The sequence below is a fragment of the Pollachius pollachius genome (genome assembly GCF_949987615.1).
Source record: "Pollachius pollachius genome assembly, chromosome: 14".
NCBI classification, from domain to species: Eukaryota; Metazoa; Chordata; class Actinopteri; order Gadiformes; family Gadidae; genus Pollachius; species Pollachius pollachius.
The window spans coordinates 12423187-12439149 of NC_136947.1; the positions used below are offsets into that span (position 1 = coordinate 12423187).

Genomic DNA, 15963 nt, shown 5'->3' on the forward strand with positions numbered 1-15963 from the left:
GGGCGTTCTTACCTTCTGGGACCGTGCTACAGAGTGTTGTCCAGGTTTGTCGTGATCATCAGTGGCTCTGTGAGAGTATGTTTGAGTGTGTGTGTGTAAGTGTGTTTATTGTCTGAATGTGTGTGTGTGTGTATGGGGGGGGGGGGGGGGGGGGGGGGGGGGATTTACTTTGGAAGCTAATCCCGGTCAGGTCACCTACTGTGTCTCTAAATCACATGTCACATGACCCAGAGAGAGAGAGGGAGAGAGAGAGAGAAATATACATTCATGGATGTAAAGGAGCAAGGAGTTTGAAGAATGCGGCAGAGAATCGTAGAATTTAGGGCACAAACTGAATTCCTGAATTAATACTTCAAAGTCTGCTGTCATTCTCATTCTCCTCTTCCTCGTCTTCCTCACTCTGTACTGCCCTGTATTAAACAGAAGTCAAGTGATCAGAAAATTGCCCTCTAATGTCTAAGTCTCATACCAAGCCTCACCCCGGGAGCCACACCTTCCATCTTCCAAGTTTCATCAACAGAAACTTGAACCCCTGTCTTTCCTGTTTCTTTACTACGCAGTTATCAGTTCAAACCACAGAAAGAGCTCTGTAGAGCCCAGCTTGCACTGGAGGAACAGCAGAGAAAAGCAGTAATGCTTTGAGAGCATTCTGAGTAGAACAGCTTTTCAAATTTTTATTCTGCATTCACAAAAAGGAGAGGAAACTGTGCTTCTCGGGACGTACTCCTTCAGGCTCAACTTCATGATATGTCAAGCGAGAATATTCAAGACATAGAAGGTATGGATTTTAGTTTGAATGTAGTGCATTCGATTAAAAAAGCAAAGCAGAGTACCATATGGAAGTAGTTTACATAATGAACGATGACTTTTTGTGTTTATACTGGGTACTGTGATATCGGTTAGGGTTAGGATTGCAAACCAACTCGTTCTGTCATACCAGAAATTCAAGACGTTGTCGGTTTGGTAAACATGTCTGAGGTAGGATGTGTGCCTATGAAGATATTTGGAAAATAAAGAAAAAGTTTAATTTAAATTGAATTTAAATAATTTAAAGGCATAATAGGTAACAATACCGCACTATTTTCCAAATTTGTCCAGACCTAGGTCATATATTTTGTTTAGTTGTGAACTTGTATTACCCCAATTGTTTCCAACAATGTTCAAACCCAGAGAAATACTTTTTTTTTTCACGGTAACTGTCTGCTGCGTTTGGCACTGTTGACACTGTTGGCATATGCCCTTTACTCCCTAACCTCCTGCATAGACCTTATTTATTGATATTATATTTAAATGTTGTTCTATTTTTTCTATGATGTGCTTTTTTGAAAGTGGTTTGTCCAAGCTTATGCAGTGTTTCCCACAAATATACTCTACTTAGGCTGGCCTTTTTTCTGTTCTATTAATTATTTTCATTCAGTCTCCACTCAGTTCTTCACCTGCTTCTTACTGTACGCTAAACTTCTTAGCAGCGATTTTAATACATTGAGAAGAGTGAGACGTCTCTAGAGCCAATCAAATGCATTACATCGTCTCAATATTTGATAGGTGGACGGGGGACATAAACTTCTGTGCAGTCCCGCCTTAAGTAAGAAACCTGGTCACAAAAGAATATAGTATTTTTTAAAATTGTAATTCTTATAAACGATTCTCCCTTTAAATGTATGTCAATGTTTGAAGGACGCTATAACTATGTAACTAATAAAACGTAAACACGACCGCATCCCTCGCAGATGAGGGCCCCTCCGGCAGAAACCTCCGGGACATCCGCATGGTCATCTACGGGAGGAAGTGGTCGGGGAAGACCTTCGCGGCGAACACCATCCTGGGCGGGGAAACCTTCCGACTCAGCGAGTCCATCGAGAACCGCGTGGGCGTGGCCGAGGTGGCCGGGCGGTGGCGTGTGTGGCTGGTGCTGACCCCCGGCTGGTGGAAGCCCTTCCTGCCCAACGAGACCATGGAGCTGGTGAAGCTGAAGATGATCCAGGGCGTGGCGCAGAGCGGGCCGGCCGGGCCCCACGCCCTGCTGCTGGTCATCGACACGGACACCCTGATGGACGAGAAGAGCGCGCGGGCGGCGGAGCAGCACATGGAGCTGCTGGGAGGGGAGGCGGTGTGGCGGCAGGCCGTCGTGGTCCTCAACGCGGGCATCTGGCACGAGGGGGACCCCACCGCCCCGGAGGTCATGGCCCAGAGCGGCGGCTTCCTGGGACGGATCGTGCGCAAGTGCGGCGGGAGGCACCACCTGCTCAACACGGACAAGACCCACCCCAGGCAGGTGGTCAGGCTGCTGGAGAAGGTGGAGAGGATGGTGGATGACAATGGGGGGGAGGCTTTCAGGATTGACGCCGCGCTGGCGCTGAGCGCCGAGACCCGCTTGCAGGAGGTGATGGAGAAGGTGGCGGTGCGCCGGGCTACCGTCCCCGCCGCCAGGGAGCTGCTCCGGGAGATGTATAGAGGTATGTGTGTCTGTCTCTCCCCCTGTCTCTGTCAGCGTACCTGTCTGGCCGTCCGTCCATCTCGCTCTATCTATCTGTCTGTCTGTCTGTCTGTCTGTCTGTCTGTCTGTCTGTCTGTCTGTCTGTCTGTCTGTCTGTCTGTCTGTCTGTCTGTCTATCTATCTATCTATCTATCCAGCCACCTCTCCATCCAGTCTCCTCTCCATCCAGTCTCCTCTCCGTCCAGTCTCCTCTCCATCCATGTATCTATGCCTATCCAACTCTCTCCATCTCTCCATCCGTCCATGGTTTCCGTCAGACCACCAGCTCCCAGAGGTCCGTCTGCTCCTGATGGGCTGGTCTCTGTCGGGGAAGAGCACCCTGGCGGACGCCATCCTGAGCGCCCCTCCGGGGGCTGGCAGCCCGAAGGGGACCACCGCGGTGAGCACGGAGCGGCGGGGCCGGGCGGGCCGCTGGGCCGTGCAGACGGTGGACACCCCTGGCTGGTGGCGCTTCGGCTCCACGGAGGACACCCCTGAGACGGTGAAGCAGGAGATCCTGAAGGGCGTGTGGCTAGTGGCCCCGCCGGGGCCCCACGCCGTGGTGCTGGTGGTGTGCGCCTGCTTAGCCTTCACCGAGGCCCACCTGAAGGCCATCCGCGAGCACATGGCCTTCCTGGGGCCCGACGTGTGGCGCCACACGCTGGTGCTCTTCAACTGGTGCGACGCCATCGGCGACACGGCGCCGGAGGAGTTCATCGAGAGCGAGGGCCGCCCGCTGCAGTGGCTGCTGCGCCGCTGCGGGAACCGCTACCACTCCATGAGCAGCGTGGGGCCCGACGCGGCGGGCGAGGTGGCAGGGCTCCTGGAGATGGTGGAGTGGATGGCGGCGGGGAACAGCGTGCTGCAGGTCCACACCGGGGAGGAGGAGGAGGTGGAGGAGTGGGAGGGCGAAGGCGTCGTCATAGAGACGCTGCCACGCGGAGTGCCCCTCATGGAGCTGTTCAGCCAGGTGTGCCGGAAGCGGGAGATTGAGTTCCTGGAGAGCATCCGGAGGATCCTGGTCAGGCCTAGGAAGGCCAGCAGCATCGCCGCGCCCCCGATCAGTAAGTCCCGTTTGCCGTAGGCGTCTGTGTGTAGATAATGAATAGAAAGGACAATGTTTGGTCAAAAAACAAATCCAATCCGCCCTTCTCTAAATCTCTACATTTTGCATTGTGGTTGAACTTCTACTATTTTAATAATTTAGGAGAAAATCTTTTTTTGTTAGAAATACGTTTTTAAAAACACGTCCTGATGGAGAGTATCGTTATGCCGCTATCTTGCTTAAGGATGCCTACTGGCATCCCCAATTGCGGACAATTGAGGGATTCAAACCCAGAACCTTTTCTGAACTACACTGTCCTATCTTGCTACATCAGATAATAACATGTCCGGTGGGTTTTTACAGTGTCGGTCGAGGAGATGGAGTCGGACGAGAGGAAGGTGAGCGAGTGGCTGAAAGGATGTGATCAAGACCTCGATGATGATATGGGGGGCGACAAGGTTCCAGGTGCCCCTACACTCTCCAATAATCCCATGTGTGCATGACCGTAGAAAAGTACTAGTAACTCCCACACATCAAATCTCCACATGAACTGAGAATCCTCTAAATGCTTTGTGTGGTGGACCTGGTTCCCTTCGATCCAGCTCTGTGTTTCCTTTGGGGTCGCAGTTGATATTTGATGATGCATCTTTTATTCAAAAGAACTACAGCAAATTAAAGAAAACTGTAACTATAAAAGTTTTAAAAAGTCTTGTCTATGCGAACAGATTGTTTTGAAGATATGATATATAAAAATATATATATATATCTTTATCTAGATCTAAAAATGACTAGAGCTATGTTATACATTAAGTTGAATTGCGTATTATCTCTAATTTTTCCAAATCTGAGAAATCCTTATTTTATTGTTCATGGTAACTGTCTATTACATTAGGAGAGGTTCAATGTCAATGGGGTCTTAAGCTTCTTTTGAAAAACACACAAAAACAGTAATCCAGTAGAGACCTTATTTATTGATGATTTCGATTTAGCTTACTACTATGTGCTTCTATGACAAATGGCTCATGCCAGCCCCCAGTTTCTTATTTAAATGTTTGTATCTGTCTGAGATACCGGTATAATATGCAGTCTATGTTAAGTCAGTTTAACCGGTAATGTATACATAGAGCTGCTCGTCTGTTATGGGCTACTGTAGGAAGATAGCCGTGCAGTATGACTTGCTCCATGGAAGAAGACCATGTCTCTATGGAGACATATAGGGCTCATTCTTAACACAACAATTCTTATTTTCATTGGATTATACGCTAATTCAAAAATACTGATGAACATTCCATTTCTTGATATTACCAATGGATGCTTATAGGGTTAACAAGATGTGTTGAATTAATGCAAGTCAGATGCAAGTTGTGCATACAAGGTTTTACAGGAGAAAAAAAGGGATCACAATCTGATATATATAGCTATAACTATGCCGTGTGTGTGTGTGTGTGTGTGTGTGTGTGTGTGTGTGTGTGTGTGTGTGTGTGTGTGTGTGTGTTTGTGTGTGTGTGTGTGTGTCCGGAAAGATTGACTAGCCTATAAGCATGCTCAACGTTATGTTAATAAAGTAATAATAAATTGCTTTGAATGGAACTCTTACTCAAAATTTCATTTGATTCTATTGGTTTTGTGCATTATTGTTTTATTTACCTTATTGTTGTTGTTATTTAATGTCATTGTTGGATTGTTGTAAAAAAAGAAGAAGATATGGTTCTAGGCCATAATAAAATATATTTCCCATTTAGACCACAAAAAAAACTAAACAATAAGATAGCCTGCAGGTATATAATGTCCACTGATTTTGTCAAAATGTCAAAGGTAATATTCGAATATACTCGTAGCCTAAAGCTAAGTCCCATTAATAAAACGTCGTTCTAAGTCAGTTTCCAGGGCCAGTGGAGGTCACGGTAGCACGGAAGGAAACAAAACACGATAATAATTGCCACCTGTGCCTAAAATCACAGCAAAAAAAGGCGCTTTTAATTCACTTCATCATGGCCTGCTTCAAAGTGAGACGCCCTCAGAAAGTCAATGTGGAGGTAGCCATGGCCACTGTGAATCCCTAAGGAGCGTCTGGTGGTGAATGTCATTAATTATAACAGACAGGGAGAAAGAGATAGCCAGACAGACAGACGAGTGGACAGCCGAGCAGCCGGCCAACACATCGTCACTACGGCAGAGAGCGCCGACATAGGCCGGACAGCAGGACCAGGCCGCCCGCTGCACATACAAAGAGGTTTGCGAAGGGGAGGGAGTGACACAGAGTCCTTCGGTTTTTTGTAGTGACCGAACCGTAATACGTCTACGGCGCTATGTTTTCAGTGGGCAAACAAGCAAAATAATTACTTTAACGTTTATTTCTAAACGCACACAATTCACGACGAGGATAAATAATTTAAAAATGCGGCGTTCCGCTTGGCCGTCCAAGGGACGACTGCGCATCTGTGTGAGTGAACCGGGAAATGCTGCGCCAATGTCCCGGCTGAGAGACGTAGCGTTCCGCCAAACATAAGCCGATTTCTCACATTTTAACAAAAACGCCGCTAAAAAACATCGTTTTAAACATGGTAAGTTGTTTTCGCTTTTATTTTGGGTTATGCCGACGACGCGCGGAGGAAAGTGGGATTCCGGAACCGTCATTTTTGAGAAGTCATAATAATTTATGAATCATAACTTGTTATGATAGGAGCGCGCGCAGGCGTGCAACAGGTCGCCGTACAGTAGAGGGGCAGGACAACTTATTGCCGTCGCACTTGTTCGCCCAACATTTGGTAAAAAGCCTTGATCGTCGTATGCTTGTTGTCTCATTAGCAAGATGGCACGAAAAGACGAATGCTTTGTTGGCACAAAAAATCTATTGAAAATGTTTTCATTTTTAGCATGGAGTGACACGCTGATCCACTGTACACTGTTCCAAATCGTTCACTGTTGGTTAACTACGCTTTTATATGCAATTCATATCTTTAGATTGCTCATTGTATCGATCTTTTTCAGGAGAATGCAAGGCCACATCCTTAACAAATAAATCTAGAAATCACTGTTTGTTCGTCTTGACAGGTGTAAGGTATGTCATCAATAGGCTGATTTTTTATATTTTAAAACAACAGAACATATACAAAATATCCGTTTAGTATGTGCACGACTCGAATCTCGCAGATGACTATTCTTCCAATAAAAAAAAAGACATCTCTGCATATTAATGTAACAATTTACATCACGTTAAACCAATTAAAGTGCTGAAAATAGGCCTTAGTGAATAACCCAGATTAGAAGTGAACGGGGAGGGCGAATGGGATTAAGGAAACCAACAGGCCTAAGCATTTAGCTTATATCGTCTCACATATAGCCTGTGTATTGTGTTGCACTCAAACCTCCAACCAGAAACACGCATTCCGAGAAAATGGAGATACGTAGCACACGTCGCTACCCAGCAGAACGTCTGACGGGAGGGGGAGGGGAGGGGGGAGAGAGAGAGAGGGGAGGGGGGCGGTGGGACCCCTTGACGCTGACTGTCTCCGTCTTTAGTTACCTCTCTTCCACGTGGTCGGCAGTAGACGCGGGTGAGGTTGAAAAGGAAGCATTGTGCGTCTCGTCAGTAGCCCCTTATGTGTTTCTGGGAGGCTCGCGCAGGGTGATGCTCACTCAGCTGTGGCCCTCGCGCGCCATTGTTGAGAATTCCTCTCCTTGGTCTCGAGTCAGTTGTTTACTGCGCTCGCGACCACGCAACGCACCGGTGCTGATGAGGATTCTTTTACGCAAAGTGTGGCCTCTCGGTCAAACATAGGCGAAACCTTTTCAGATGGACCAATGCAACTCATTTGTACACGTCTTCAACGACAACGTGTGCACTTTCATATAAAAACGACAAATAAAATATACATTATATAAATGGCTGCATAAAAGGATGTTTTATCCATAGCCACCGGCGCACGTGTCCACAGACGCGCCACGCGAAATGAAGTGGGCACCAATACACGTACGAAGAGGATGCTTGCTGGGGATGTTTAAAAATTGCTCGAGTTGACAGTGCACGTTGTAATACCCGGTCACTGCAATCAGGTTTACTAAAGCCACGCAATGGCCGACTCGAGCAGAGTTCCTTCGCCATTTGAATGCAAAGTAGAGGATGAACAAGTGGACCGTGTGTTTATGTGCGTGCACGTACGTCCATGTGAGGGAGCGTGCCCGTGCGGCGAGAAGGAGGGCCACCACGGTGAGCTGGAGAAAAGAGGGGGACTTGTTGAGAGAAATTGTCACACATGCCTCTGTCGGCTCTTTTTTTATTTTTTTTTCTCACACAAGTTCTTCCGCTTTTCTTCCACCACGATGGCACCTCCACCACCACCGAGGGATATGGGGAGGACTTTTATTTTACACCCGGCGCGCATCCACTAACACACACCAGGCATAGTGAGAGACACAAATAACACGCACGTATTTTTTTTCTTTGCTGTTTAGTAATTTAGACACCTACTTTTTCCAGTGCGCAGGGAGAAAGATTTTAAGTTGTGTGTTGGCCTATGCGCCGCCGGCTGAGCCATGTCGCGTCGGAAACAGAAACGACCGCAGCAGCTTATGAGCCCGAACCCGGGTGAAAGTCGGACCCTTGAGCCCGGTGAGAAATAGTCGATTCTTGAACAGTGCATCGCAATGGATGTATTGTGTGTGAATTCATTAAATCATAATCTGGTGTGACATGGATTTGTTGGTTAACTAATGTCGTGATGGTGTTGAATGGTCACAGAAAATGTTTTCTTTTAATCTTTTATCTCTATCAGCCGTATTATTGTGGTCCGATTGTTATGTATTTTTAACACTGTGAACTTTTTCCTGTTTCTCTTTAAAAAACCAAACGAGGACCCTAGTGCCTGTGTAATGCGAAAAGACCACCCAGAGTTTCAGAGAGCAGAGATGTTCAGAGCACATTTTAAAGGAATACAGAAAAGAAATGAAAAATAGTTTATACATGTTAGTATCTTCCAGCAACTGGTGTCAGACTTTGTAGACACACACACACACACACACACACACACACACACACACACACACACACACACACACACACACACACACACACACACACACACACACACAGGAGGTAGAGAAGGTCAAGGCAGATAAAACCTCACAGGACACTTAGAGGTGTTGTAAATGCATTTGAATTAAATCCTATTGTCCTCCTAGAAGCTTTGTGGCCAGCTACTGGAGCATGAACACACACACACACACAGACTCACACACACACACACACACACACACCCCTCCACAAGTCCAGCGCTGTCTTTGGTTACAGGAAGTAGAGAAATGCCGCATTCTGAGTGCAGGAACAAATGCATTGTAGTGTAACCGTTTCTTTCTTTTCTTGTGTATGCATCTGTTACATATAGTGCTAATTGGGTTTCTGCACACGCCTGCATTTGCATGCATCTTTAATACTAGAGAATAGCCCATTAGGATTCTTAAGATCTACAGGGTCGGTCAACACGGGGTATGTATTTTGGGGGTTCGGGTTGGCTTGTTGATGGAGGAGCAGTCAGCTTCCATGAGGTGTCTGATTTTGCTGTTGTTTGTTTTCTTAACCCGGCACCTCTTTGCCTCTTCCACCATGCCAGGAATGTGACCCCAGTGTGCGTAAGGTTGCCTCAGCCTAGCCAATCAGGGGCCACATACAGTGGCCAGTATCCAATCAGGACTTGACCCATAGCCTCCCATGGGGTTGGGAAGAGGGAAGAGGAGGGAGGACGGGGTCCTTAGGAAGATGAAAGGAATAGAAAAAGAGGGGAGGGATAAGAGAGTGTCTGTGAATCAGGCCTTTTTTTGGGTCGTTTGGGACAGAGGGGGGGGGGGGGGGTCTCTTAGGTGAAGTCCATTGTCCTGTGTTGTCTTGGCAACAAGGTAGTCTCTTCTCTGGGTAAGCGGTGAAATCTTGCGCAAAGAATTGTGGTCTTCTGTGCGTGTGTGTGGGACTGCAGCTGCCTTTCACAATGACATAATGGACAAAGACCAAAGGCAGGAAGTGAGGACGATGATAAGGTTCTGGAACAGCAAGGCCCAACTTAGGTTGACTTTCAGAACTATTATGAGGATGGGACTCCAGTATGCCAGGACTGCCAAGACTTTTGAAAGTACTGTATTGGTATGGAAATTCTTCATGTGCTTTCAAATGTGGATAATAAATCTGACCCATAAATAAGTTGGACACCCCTAAATGCCACAGGAGTGCTGTCTCATAAGGGCTTCACGACTGCAATTAATCTTTTATAATCCCGTGGTAATGAAAGACGTCTTTTGTTCGGCTGTGAAGACACATTTCTAACTGTTTCTTCCTCCCTCCGTTTCCCCAGATGACCAGCCGTTGGTGAAGTTGCTGTCGTCTCAGTTTGCCAGGGACTCCCCCCTGACCTTTCCATCGACCTCCACCCAGCACCCCCAGATTGCCCTCCCTCCCTGTACGTCGTTCAAGGGTTCCCAGACCCCGTCTCTGCCCGCCGCCAAAGCTCCACCCCACTCCGGCTTCCCTGGCCAATCAGGCCCCTGCTCCCAGCCCCAGCTGTCACCTGACATCCCTCGCGCCTCCCTGTCCTCCCGAGCCCACCCCCCGGTAGCCCCTCACCTCAACGACAGCCACCGCGCCTCCTCCGCCAGTGACCGCGCCCACACCCTGCGTAGCGCCCTGATGGCGTCCCCGAAGCTGGGCGTGTCGGCGACCACCACCACCTCGTCGTCGTCGTCGTCGTCGTCCGCCTCCCTCTGTCCCCCGCCCCACCCGGGCAGCCCCAGCCCGGTGCCCGAGGGGCCCCCCAGCCCTGTGACCCCCACCCCGAGCCCGGTGGTGAGCTCGGCCTCGCCGGCGCCCTCCAGGGCTCACCTGAGCCTGGGACTCATCCTGGAGGAGCTGCGAGTGCTGCAGCAACGGCAGATCCACCAGATGCAGATCACGGAGGAGATCTGCCGGCAGGTGTTGCGTCTGGGTGAGGCGTCCTACACCATGGACCCGCCCGCCCAGCATCCGCTCGCTCCCCTGCCTCAGCTCTGCCTGGAAGGTGGCGATCGAGCCTCAAGCCCCACGCCCCAGTCCTCTGCCCCGCAGCCTGCGACGTCAGTGGCCCCCCTCTTGGCATGTTTCTCCTCCCTTCTCCCCCCTCAGTCCGCCCAGAAGAACCCTAAGCCCAGTCACCCTTTGTCTCAGATTCTGCAGCCGCTCAGGCCTCAGATTGAGGGCACGGTGACCAATCTGGGAGCTCATGGCTACCCCAGGGTCAGCACTCACTCGTCACTCCCCTCAGCCTCTTCCACTGTATCCTCACTCTGCTCTAGTATGGCCTCCTCCAACCACCCATTGGCCCTCTCCCTGGCCATGCCCAGCCGCTATCTCCATGAGAAATCCCCCAACACCACCTCAGCCAGCGGGCAAAGCGGGCTTTCCTTTTTCAGCCAGAGCTCAGCCAGCGGCCTGTCAAGCCAGCATTCCATATATTCTGCTTCTGGAGGGGCTTCACAGGGCTCCGCCTCCCTTTTGAGCTCTGCCTCCGCCGGACGCCTCCAACATGGCTGCCGTTTCTGCGGGAAAATGTTCAGCAGTGATTCGGCGCTGCAAATACATCTCCGCTCGCACACGGGGGAACGCCCGTACCAGTGTCCAGTGTGCCTGAGCCGCTTCACCACCCGCGGTAACCTCAAGGTGCACTTCCTGCGTCACCGCGAGCAGAACCCAGAGCTGTCCCTCTCCCTCTTGCCGCCATCTTTGTTCGGGCCCGGGTTGTTAGGAAGCGGCGGGTCGGATCTCGGCCCGCCGATCAGCAGCAGCAGCAGCCCAGGCAGTGCTCTCAACATGATGCAGAAGAGGCGCAAGCGCAGGCCGGAGGATGAGGCCTACGGAGATGCTATGGAGGCTGGTGGTGCCGGTGGAGGCTTCAGCCTGGGAGGGACGGGAGGACCCGCCCCCTCTACCCTGCCACTGCCCCCGAGTGTTGACCTGGCTCTGATCTCCCACTCCCTGCTGCAGCTCAACAGGGCCGCCGCCGCTGCCGCTGTGGCCTCCATCGCCTCGGCCTCATCCAACTCTTCCTCCTCCTCTTCCTCCACCTCCTCACTGGCTTCCTCACTTCTCTCCAACCCCCTGGCGCTGTCCTCCTCCTCCAACATCGCTGGGTTGTTCAAGGGAGCCAAGCAGCAGCACTTTGACGAGAACACCCCGCCCCACACCCCCATGATCCCCTCCTCGGCCTACTCCCAGCTGGCTCACCTGCCCAAGCTTCTCTTCCCGTCGGCCTCCTCTTCATCTTCCTCTACCACGCACCCTTCCCTTCAACACCACCCTGTCCTGGGGCTACTAAGGCCCCCGTCTTCCACTGCTCCGGGCTCACATCTCCTCTCTTCTTCCGCCCACTATCCCTTTGCCTCCTTACCCAAAACCTCCACCTGTCCCTCCACCTCCTCACCATCCTCCCTGGCCTCGACCATGGCCTCCTCCAACCCTACTTCCGACACTTCTAAGCTGCAAAGGCTGGTGGAAAAGCTGGAGAAAGAGCCTTCCCACTCCGCCTTTCCCTGGGCCTCTTCCTCGACCTCCACCTCCATGGGGGACATGTTAGGGAGTAATGCAGCAATCTCTTTGGCTGCGTCGCTTAGCAGTGTCCTCACAAATGCCAGTACTTCCAGCACCTACGTCATGGCCTCCCCTCCGTCCTCTATGTCGGCTGCCACTTCTGTTTCAAACTTCACCCGTGAGATGGTGGCTGCGCTGGGAATGAGCGCTAATGGAGCTAGTGTTCTGGCAGGGTCCATGTTGCCACCTCTCAACATCTTAGGTGCGGGAAACACCTTGGCTCCTAACCAGTGTGGCGTATGCCTCCGTGTCCTGAGCTGCCCCAGGGCCCTTCGGCTGCACCACGCCACCCATCTTGGAGAGCGTCCTTTCCCTTGTAAACTATGTGGCCGATCATTCTCCACCAAGGGGAGCCTGCGCTCACATCTGGCCACGCATCGTGCTCGCCCCCCTAACTCACGGATCCAGAACTCGTGCCCGCTGTGCCAGCGCAAGTTCACCAATGCCCTTGTGCTCCAGCACCACATCCGCATGCACCTCGGGGGGCAGCTGCCCCCCGACGGGACTGAAGAGCTGCCATCCGAGATGCTGGATAAGTCAGACGTGGCAGCTTTGTTGTCGCAGCCCTCTGACTCACCCGCACTCTCAGCTAGAACCCCTCCACTGGCTGAGGCTGGCCAAGCGGAAGACCTCGTCACCCCAAACAGCCACTTTGTGGCACCGTTGGAGGTGTCTGACCACGCACCGTCTGCGTGCACCAATAACCCGATCAAATCTGGAACCTCCAGTCCAGACTTGATACCTCCCTGTGACCTCAGCCCAGATCCATCCCTGATCCCAACCACTCAAAGCGCAGCCCCGGGCAGTGTGGACCCCCCTGTTCTGTGTGTCAGTAGCCCCGCACCAGCTCCTCAACCTGAGGATCCAGGCTCCCTAGGTACCGAAGACAAAGAACCTGACCACCTGGCCACAGTTGAGATGCATCGATCCAAGTCCAGCCCATCGCCGACTCCGTCCACTCCAAGTAAATCCATATCTTCTAGTGGTCTGACCGCAGACAACGCAGAAGGAAAGGCCTCCACCTCATACGATGCTTTCTTTGCGGGCTCCAGATCCAATCTGGAGGACCTACTAAGCACACCTACTTGTGGGACCTCTTTTGCCCACCCATGCCCAACCACTACCCAGCCTTCCCTCCCGTTGCTGGGTCAAGACCTCGCTATCGCTAAAGTCCATGAAGAACCCACCTTGGAACCAGAGCAATCCTTGGGGCTCCAAAACCCAGAACCCATGGATGTGAACAACATGAACTCCCCTCAGTCGCTTACGCCAAAGCAAGAACAAGAGGCCGTGCACGACGACCAACCCCAGACCTTGCCAGCTTTGGATGCCGTCGACATCAGCGTTGGCATCGGTGGCGGTGAGAGGGCGGTGGCGACACAGAGGGCGGCGGCCTACATACGGGAGACCCGGCAGAGCCTCCATTTCTCCTCGTACGGGAGGGAGGACCGGGCGGACAGTGCTAAGATGGGCGGGTTGGCGGCCGGTGACCAGCTGGACACGGCGGTTCCCCTGAGCCTCGCCCCGACGCTTCCCCCGCCGATGTCCCGACCGGAGAAGAGGACCTACAGTTGCGCCGAGTGTGGGAAGGAGTACGCCAGCCGCAGCGGCCTCAAGGTGATCCATCTGCCTGTCTGACCCGCTGTCTGTTGTGCAGCTATCCATCTATCCATCTGTTTTTGTATCAAGTTGTGTTTGTCTGTCTTTCTGTTTAGAAGACAGGTTGCCGTCATGGCAACATCAGAGTTAGAGTTGAACCACAATAGATTTGAGATATTAATAGCCATTTGTTATGAGCCTTGTTCTTTGTTTTGTTTGCAACGGGGCCAAACCTTGAATACAGGACTGATGTGTGCTATGCAGAGGGCCTCATTACAGAGGTCATTACCCTTTTTACGTATTTCATACTGCCAAGTATTTAACGACATTATGATGTTCTCCTCACCCCCCCCCCCCCCCCCCCTCTAAGGGTCACATGAAGCACCACGGCGTGGTCACCAAGCCCGCCAGCGCCCGTCCTCCGGCCAGGAGCAGCCGCTCCTCGTCCGAGCGACTCCCGGCCACCTCCTCCACCTCCTCGCCCGGCTCCTCCTCCTCCTCCTCCACCTCCTCCTCCACCGTCCCCGCCACCAGGAGCTCTGTGGGCTTCTGGAACCAGTACCAGGCCTTCCTCAACGCCAACACGGACCCGGCTGACGACCCGGGCACGGGTAACCACGGAGACACAGCACCCCTGGCGTCGTCGTCTCAGATGGACCTGGCCGGGTCCGGGAGGGCCCCTGCGGAGGAGACCATGGAGGGCCCCGACGATGACGATGAGGAGCCCAAACTGGAGCCTGTGTGATGGGGACCCGGTGGCATGGGCCCGGTGCAGGTGGGGTGGGATCGATGCTTACCGTCTGTCCTTCCTGGATGCGGATCTGTGTATAACTTTTCTTCTTTGCATAGTATTGCTGCCCTTAGATACCTTCTGAGTAGCCTGGTTCTTTTGATAGTCCAAGTGATTTGTATGTTTTGTGCAAGCTGTTTGTTTTGTGCTTTTCTCCTTAATGAAAAGACGGTGTAAAAAAAAAAGCAGAAGACAAAGAAGAGGAAGAAGAGGACAAAAATGGTTAAAGTCATGAAGCCAGACCCGGGCCAGGCCCCCAGGTCCGTTCTGAATCTATAGCAAAGCAAGCAGACTACCTGTTACTTCTGAAGAGCTTTGACAAGTCCATGCCAGTTCTAACACTCAACGATGTAGTAATGACTACACGCAAAAAACGATTCCTTGGTATATCAATGTTGATCGTAGAATTGGTTAAAAATGTTTCGTGTTTGTTTATTTTGCCTTGGAGCAATTTCTGATAGTTTCAAGTAAACCACTAAAGTATAGGAAATTGGTATTTTCATATATGACTACTCTTTCTGGCACTCAATGTACTACTACGCTATGTGTAAAAAAATAAGGAATTCCTGTGGTGCATAAGACACAGATTTTGGATAGAACTAATGAGGTTCTACATTCAGACTTATAAATCTTGATGACAATATTACAATAGGCACAAGCGCTGACAGGGAACCGAGATACAATGACCTAGAACTTCCAACCAGGCCCATCACCTTAGTGGTTCCCAGAATAGGAAGTCTGATTTTCCACATGTTCTAAGCAACCACTCTTGTAACTGTGGTTCACCTTGAAGAACATCTTCTGTCTATTGCAAAATCACAGTTCCCTGATCCGCACTCCGGCATCCTTGCCCAAGAGGCCTCTTAACTCTTTACCTGCTCCTTAATGACCTATATCTGAAGTCACCGTTTGTATCCGAATTCACTTTGGACTTGTGATCTGAATTCAAGTATGAATTCTGTTGAATTACTAAATGGGGATTAGCTACGTGGGAAAAGTCTTAGAAAAGACATGTGTCCTTTTACACTGAGAATAATGTCATTGTTGTATCGTCAAAAGTGATGTCTGTAACACTCGTCTCGCGTTTATTGTTTTTCTCGCTGTCGTGTCTTTATATATATAAATATATATAAACATAGGAGACCCAGAACTCTTTGTCTGTTGTAAGTTGTAATTTTGGTGTGCCCAAAGGTTAGAACTGAGGGGTTAAAAAACATTCAATAAAAAAATACACATGTTTTCATAAGTCTTTTGTGAATATGTATGAGAGAGAGGGGGCAAGTATCTCTCTCTCTCTCTCTCTCTCTCTCTCTCTCTCTCTCTCTCTCTCTCTCTCTCTCTCTCTCTCTCTCTCTCTCTCTCAACACCAGTGAACGATATATCCTCCAGGGGGCGTGTGTTTATTTTCCTGCCATCTGCCAACAGCATTTATGTAGCCTATTATACGG

General features: G+C 50.6%; 2 protein-coding genes across 2 annotated transcripts; both read left to right on the plus strand.

Annotated features, from left to right (window-relative positions):
• The first annotated feature begins 559 nt into the window (after window positions 1-559).
• Window positions 560-5101, plus strand: LOC307085939 (GTPase IMAP family member 8-like). Its single transcript, XM_079750889.1, has 4 exons — window positions 560-778; window positions 1731-2456; window positions 2755-3540; window positions 3885-5101. Exons 1-4 carry the CDS (start codon window positions 748-750, stop codon window positions 4022-4024), a joined length of 1683 nt encoding a protein of 560 aa, XP_079607015.1. The 5' UTR covers window positions 560-747; the 3' UTR covers window positions 4025-5101.
• Window positions 5102-10108: 5007 nt separating this feature from the next.
• sall2 (spalt-like transcription factor 2) lies at window positions 10109-15658 on the plus strand. Its single transcript, XM_079750878.1, has 2 exons — window positions 10109-13743; window positions 14096-15658. The coding sequence occupies exons 1-2, from the start codon at window positions 10195-10197 to the stop codon at window positions 14468-14470; spliced, it is 3924 nt and encodes a 1307-aa protein (XP_079607004.1). The 5' UTR covers window positions 10109-10194; the 3' UTR covers window positions 14471-15658.
• Window positions 15659-15963: the final 305 nt, after the last annotated feature.

Coding starts and splice junctions, on each gene's coding strand:
- LOC307085939 (XM_079750889.1), top strand. CDS start 748: ATGTCAAGCGAGAATATTCAAGACATAGAAG. Junction 2,457..2,754: donor GCTCCGGGAGATGTATAGAG/GTATGTGTGTCT, acceptor GGTTTCCGTCAG/ACCACCAGCTCCCAGAGGTC. Junction 3,541..3,884: donor CATCGCCGCGCCCCCGATCA/GTAAGTCCCGTT, acceptor GGGTTTTTACAG/TGTCGGTCGAGGAGATGGAG.
- sall2 (XM_079750878.1), top strand. CDS start 10,195: ATGGCGTCCCCGAAGCTGGGCGTGTCGGCGACCACCACCACCTCGTCG. Junction 13,744..14,095: donor CCAGCCGCAGCGGCCTCAAG/GTGATCCATCTG, acceptor CCCCCCTCTAAG/GGTCACATGAAGCACCACGG.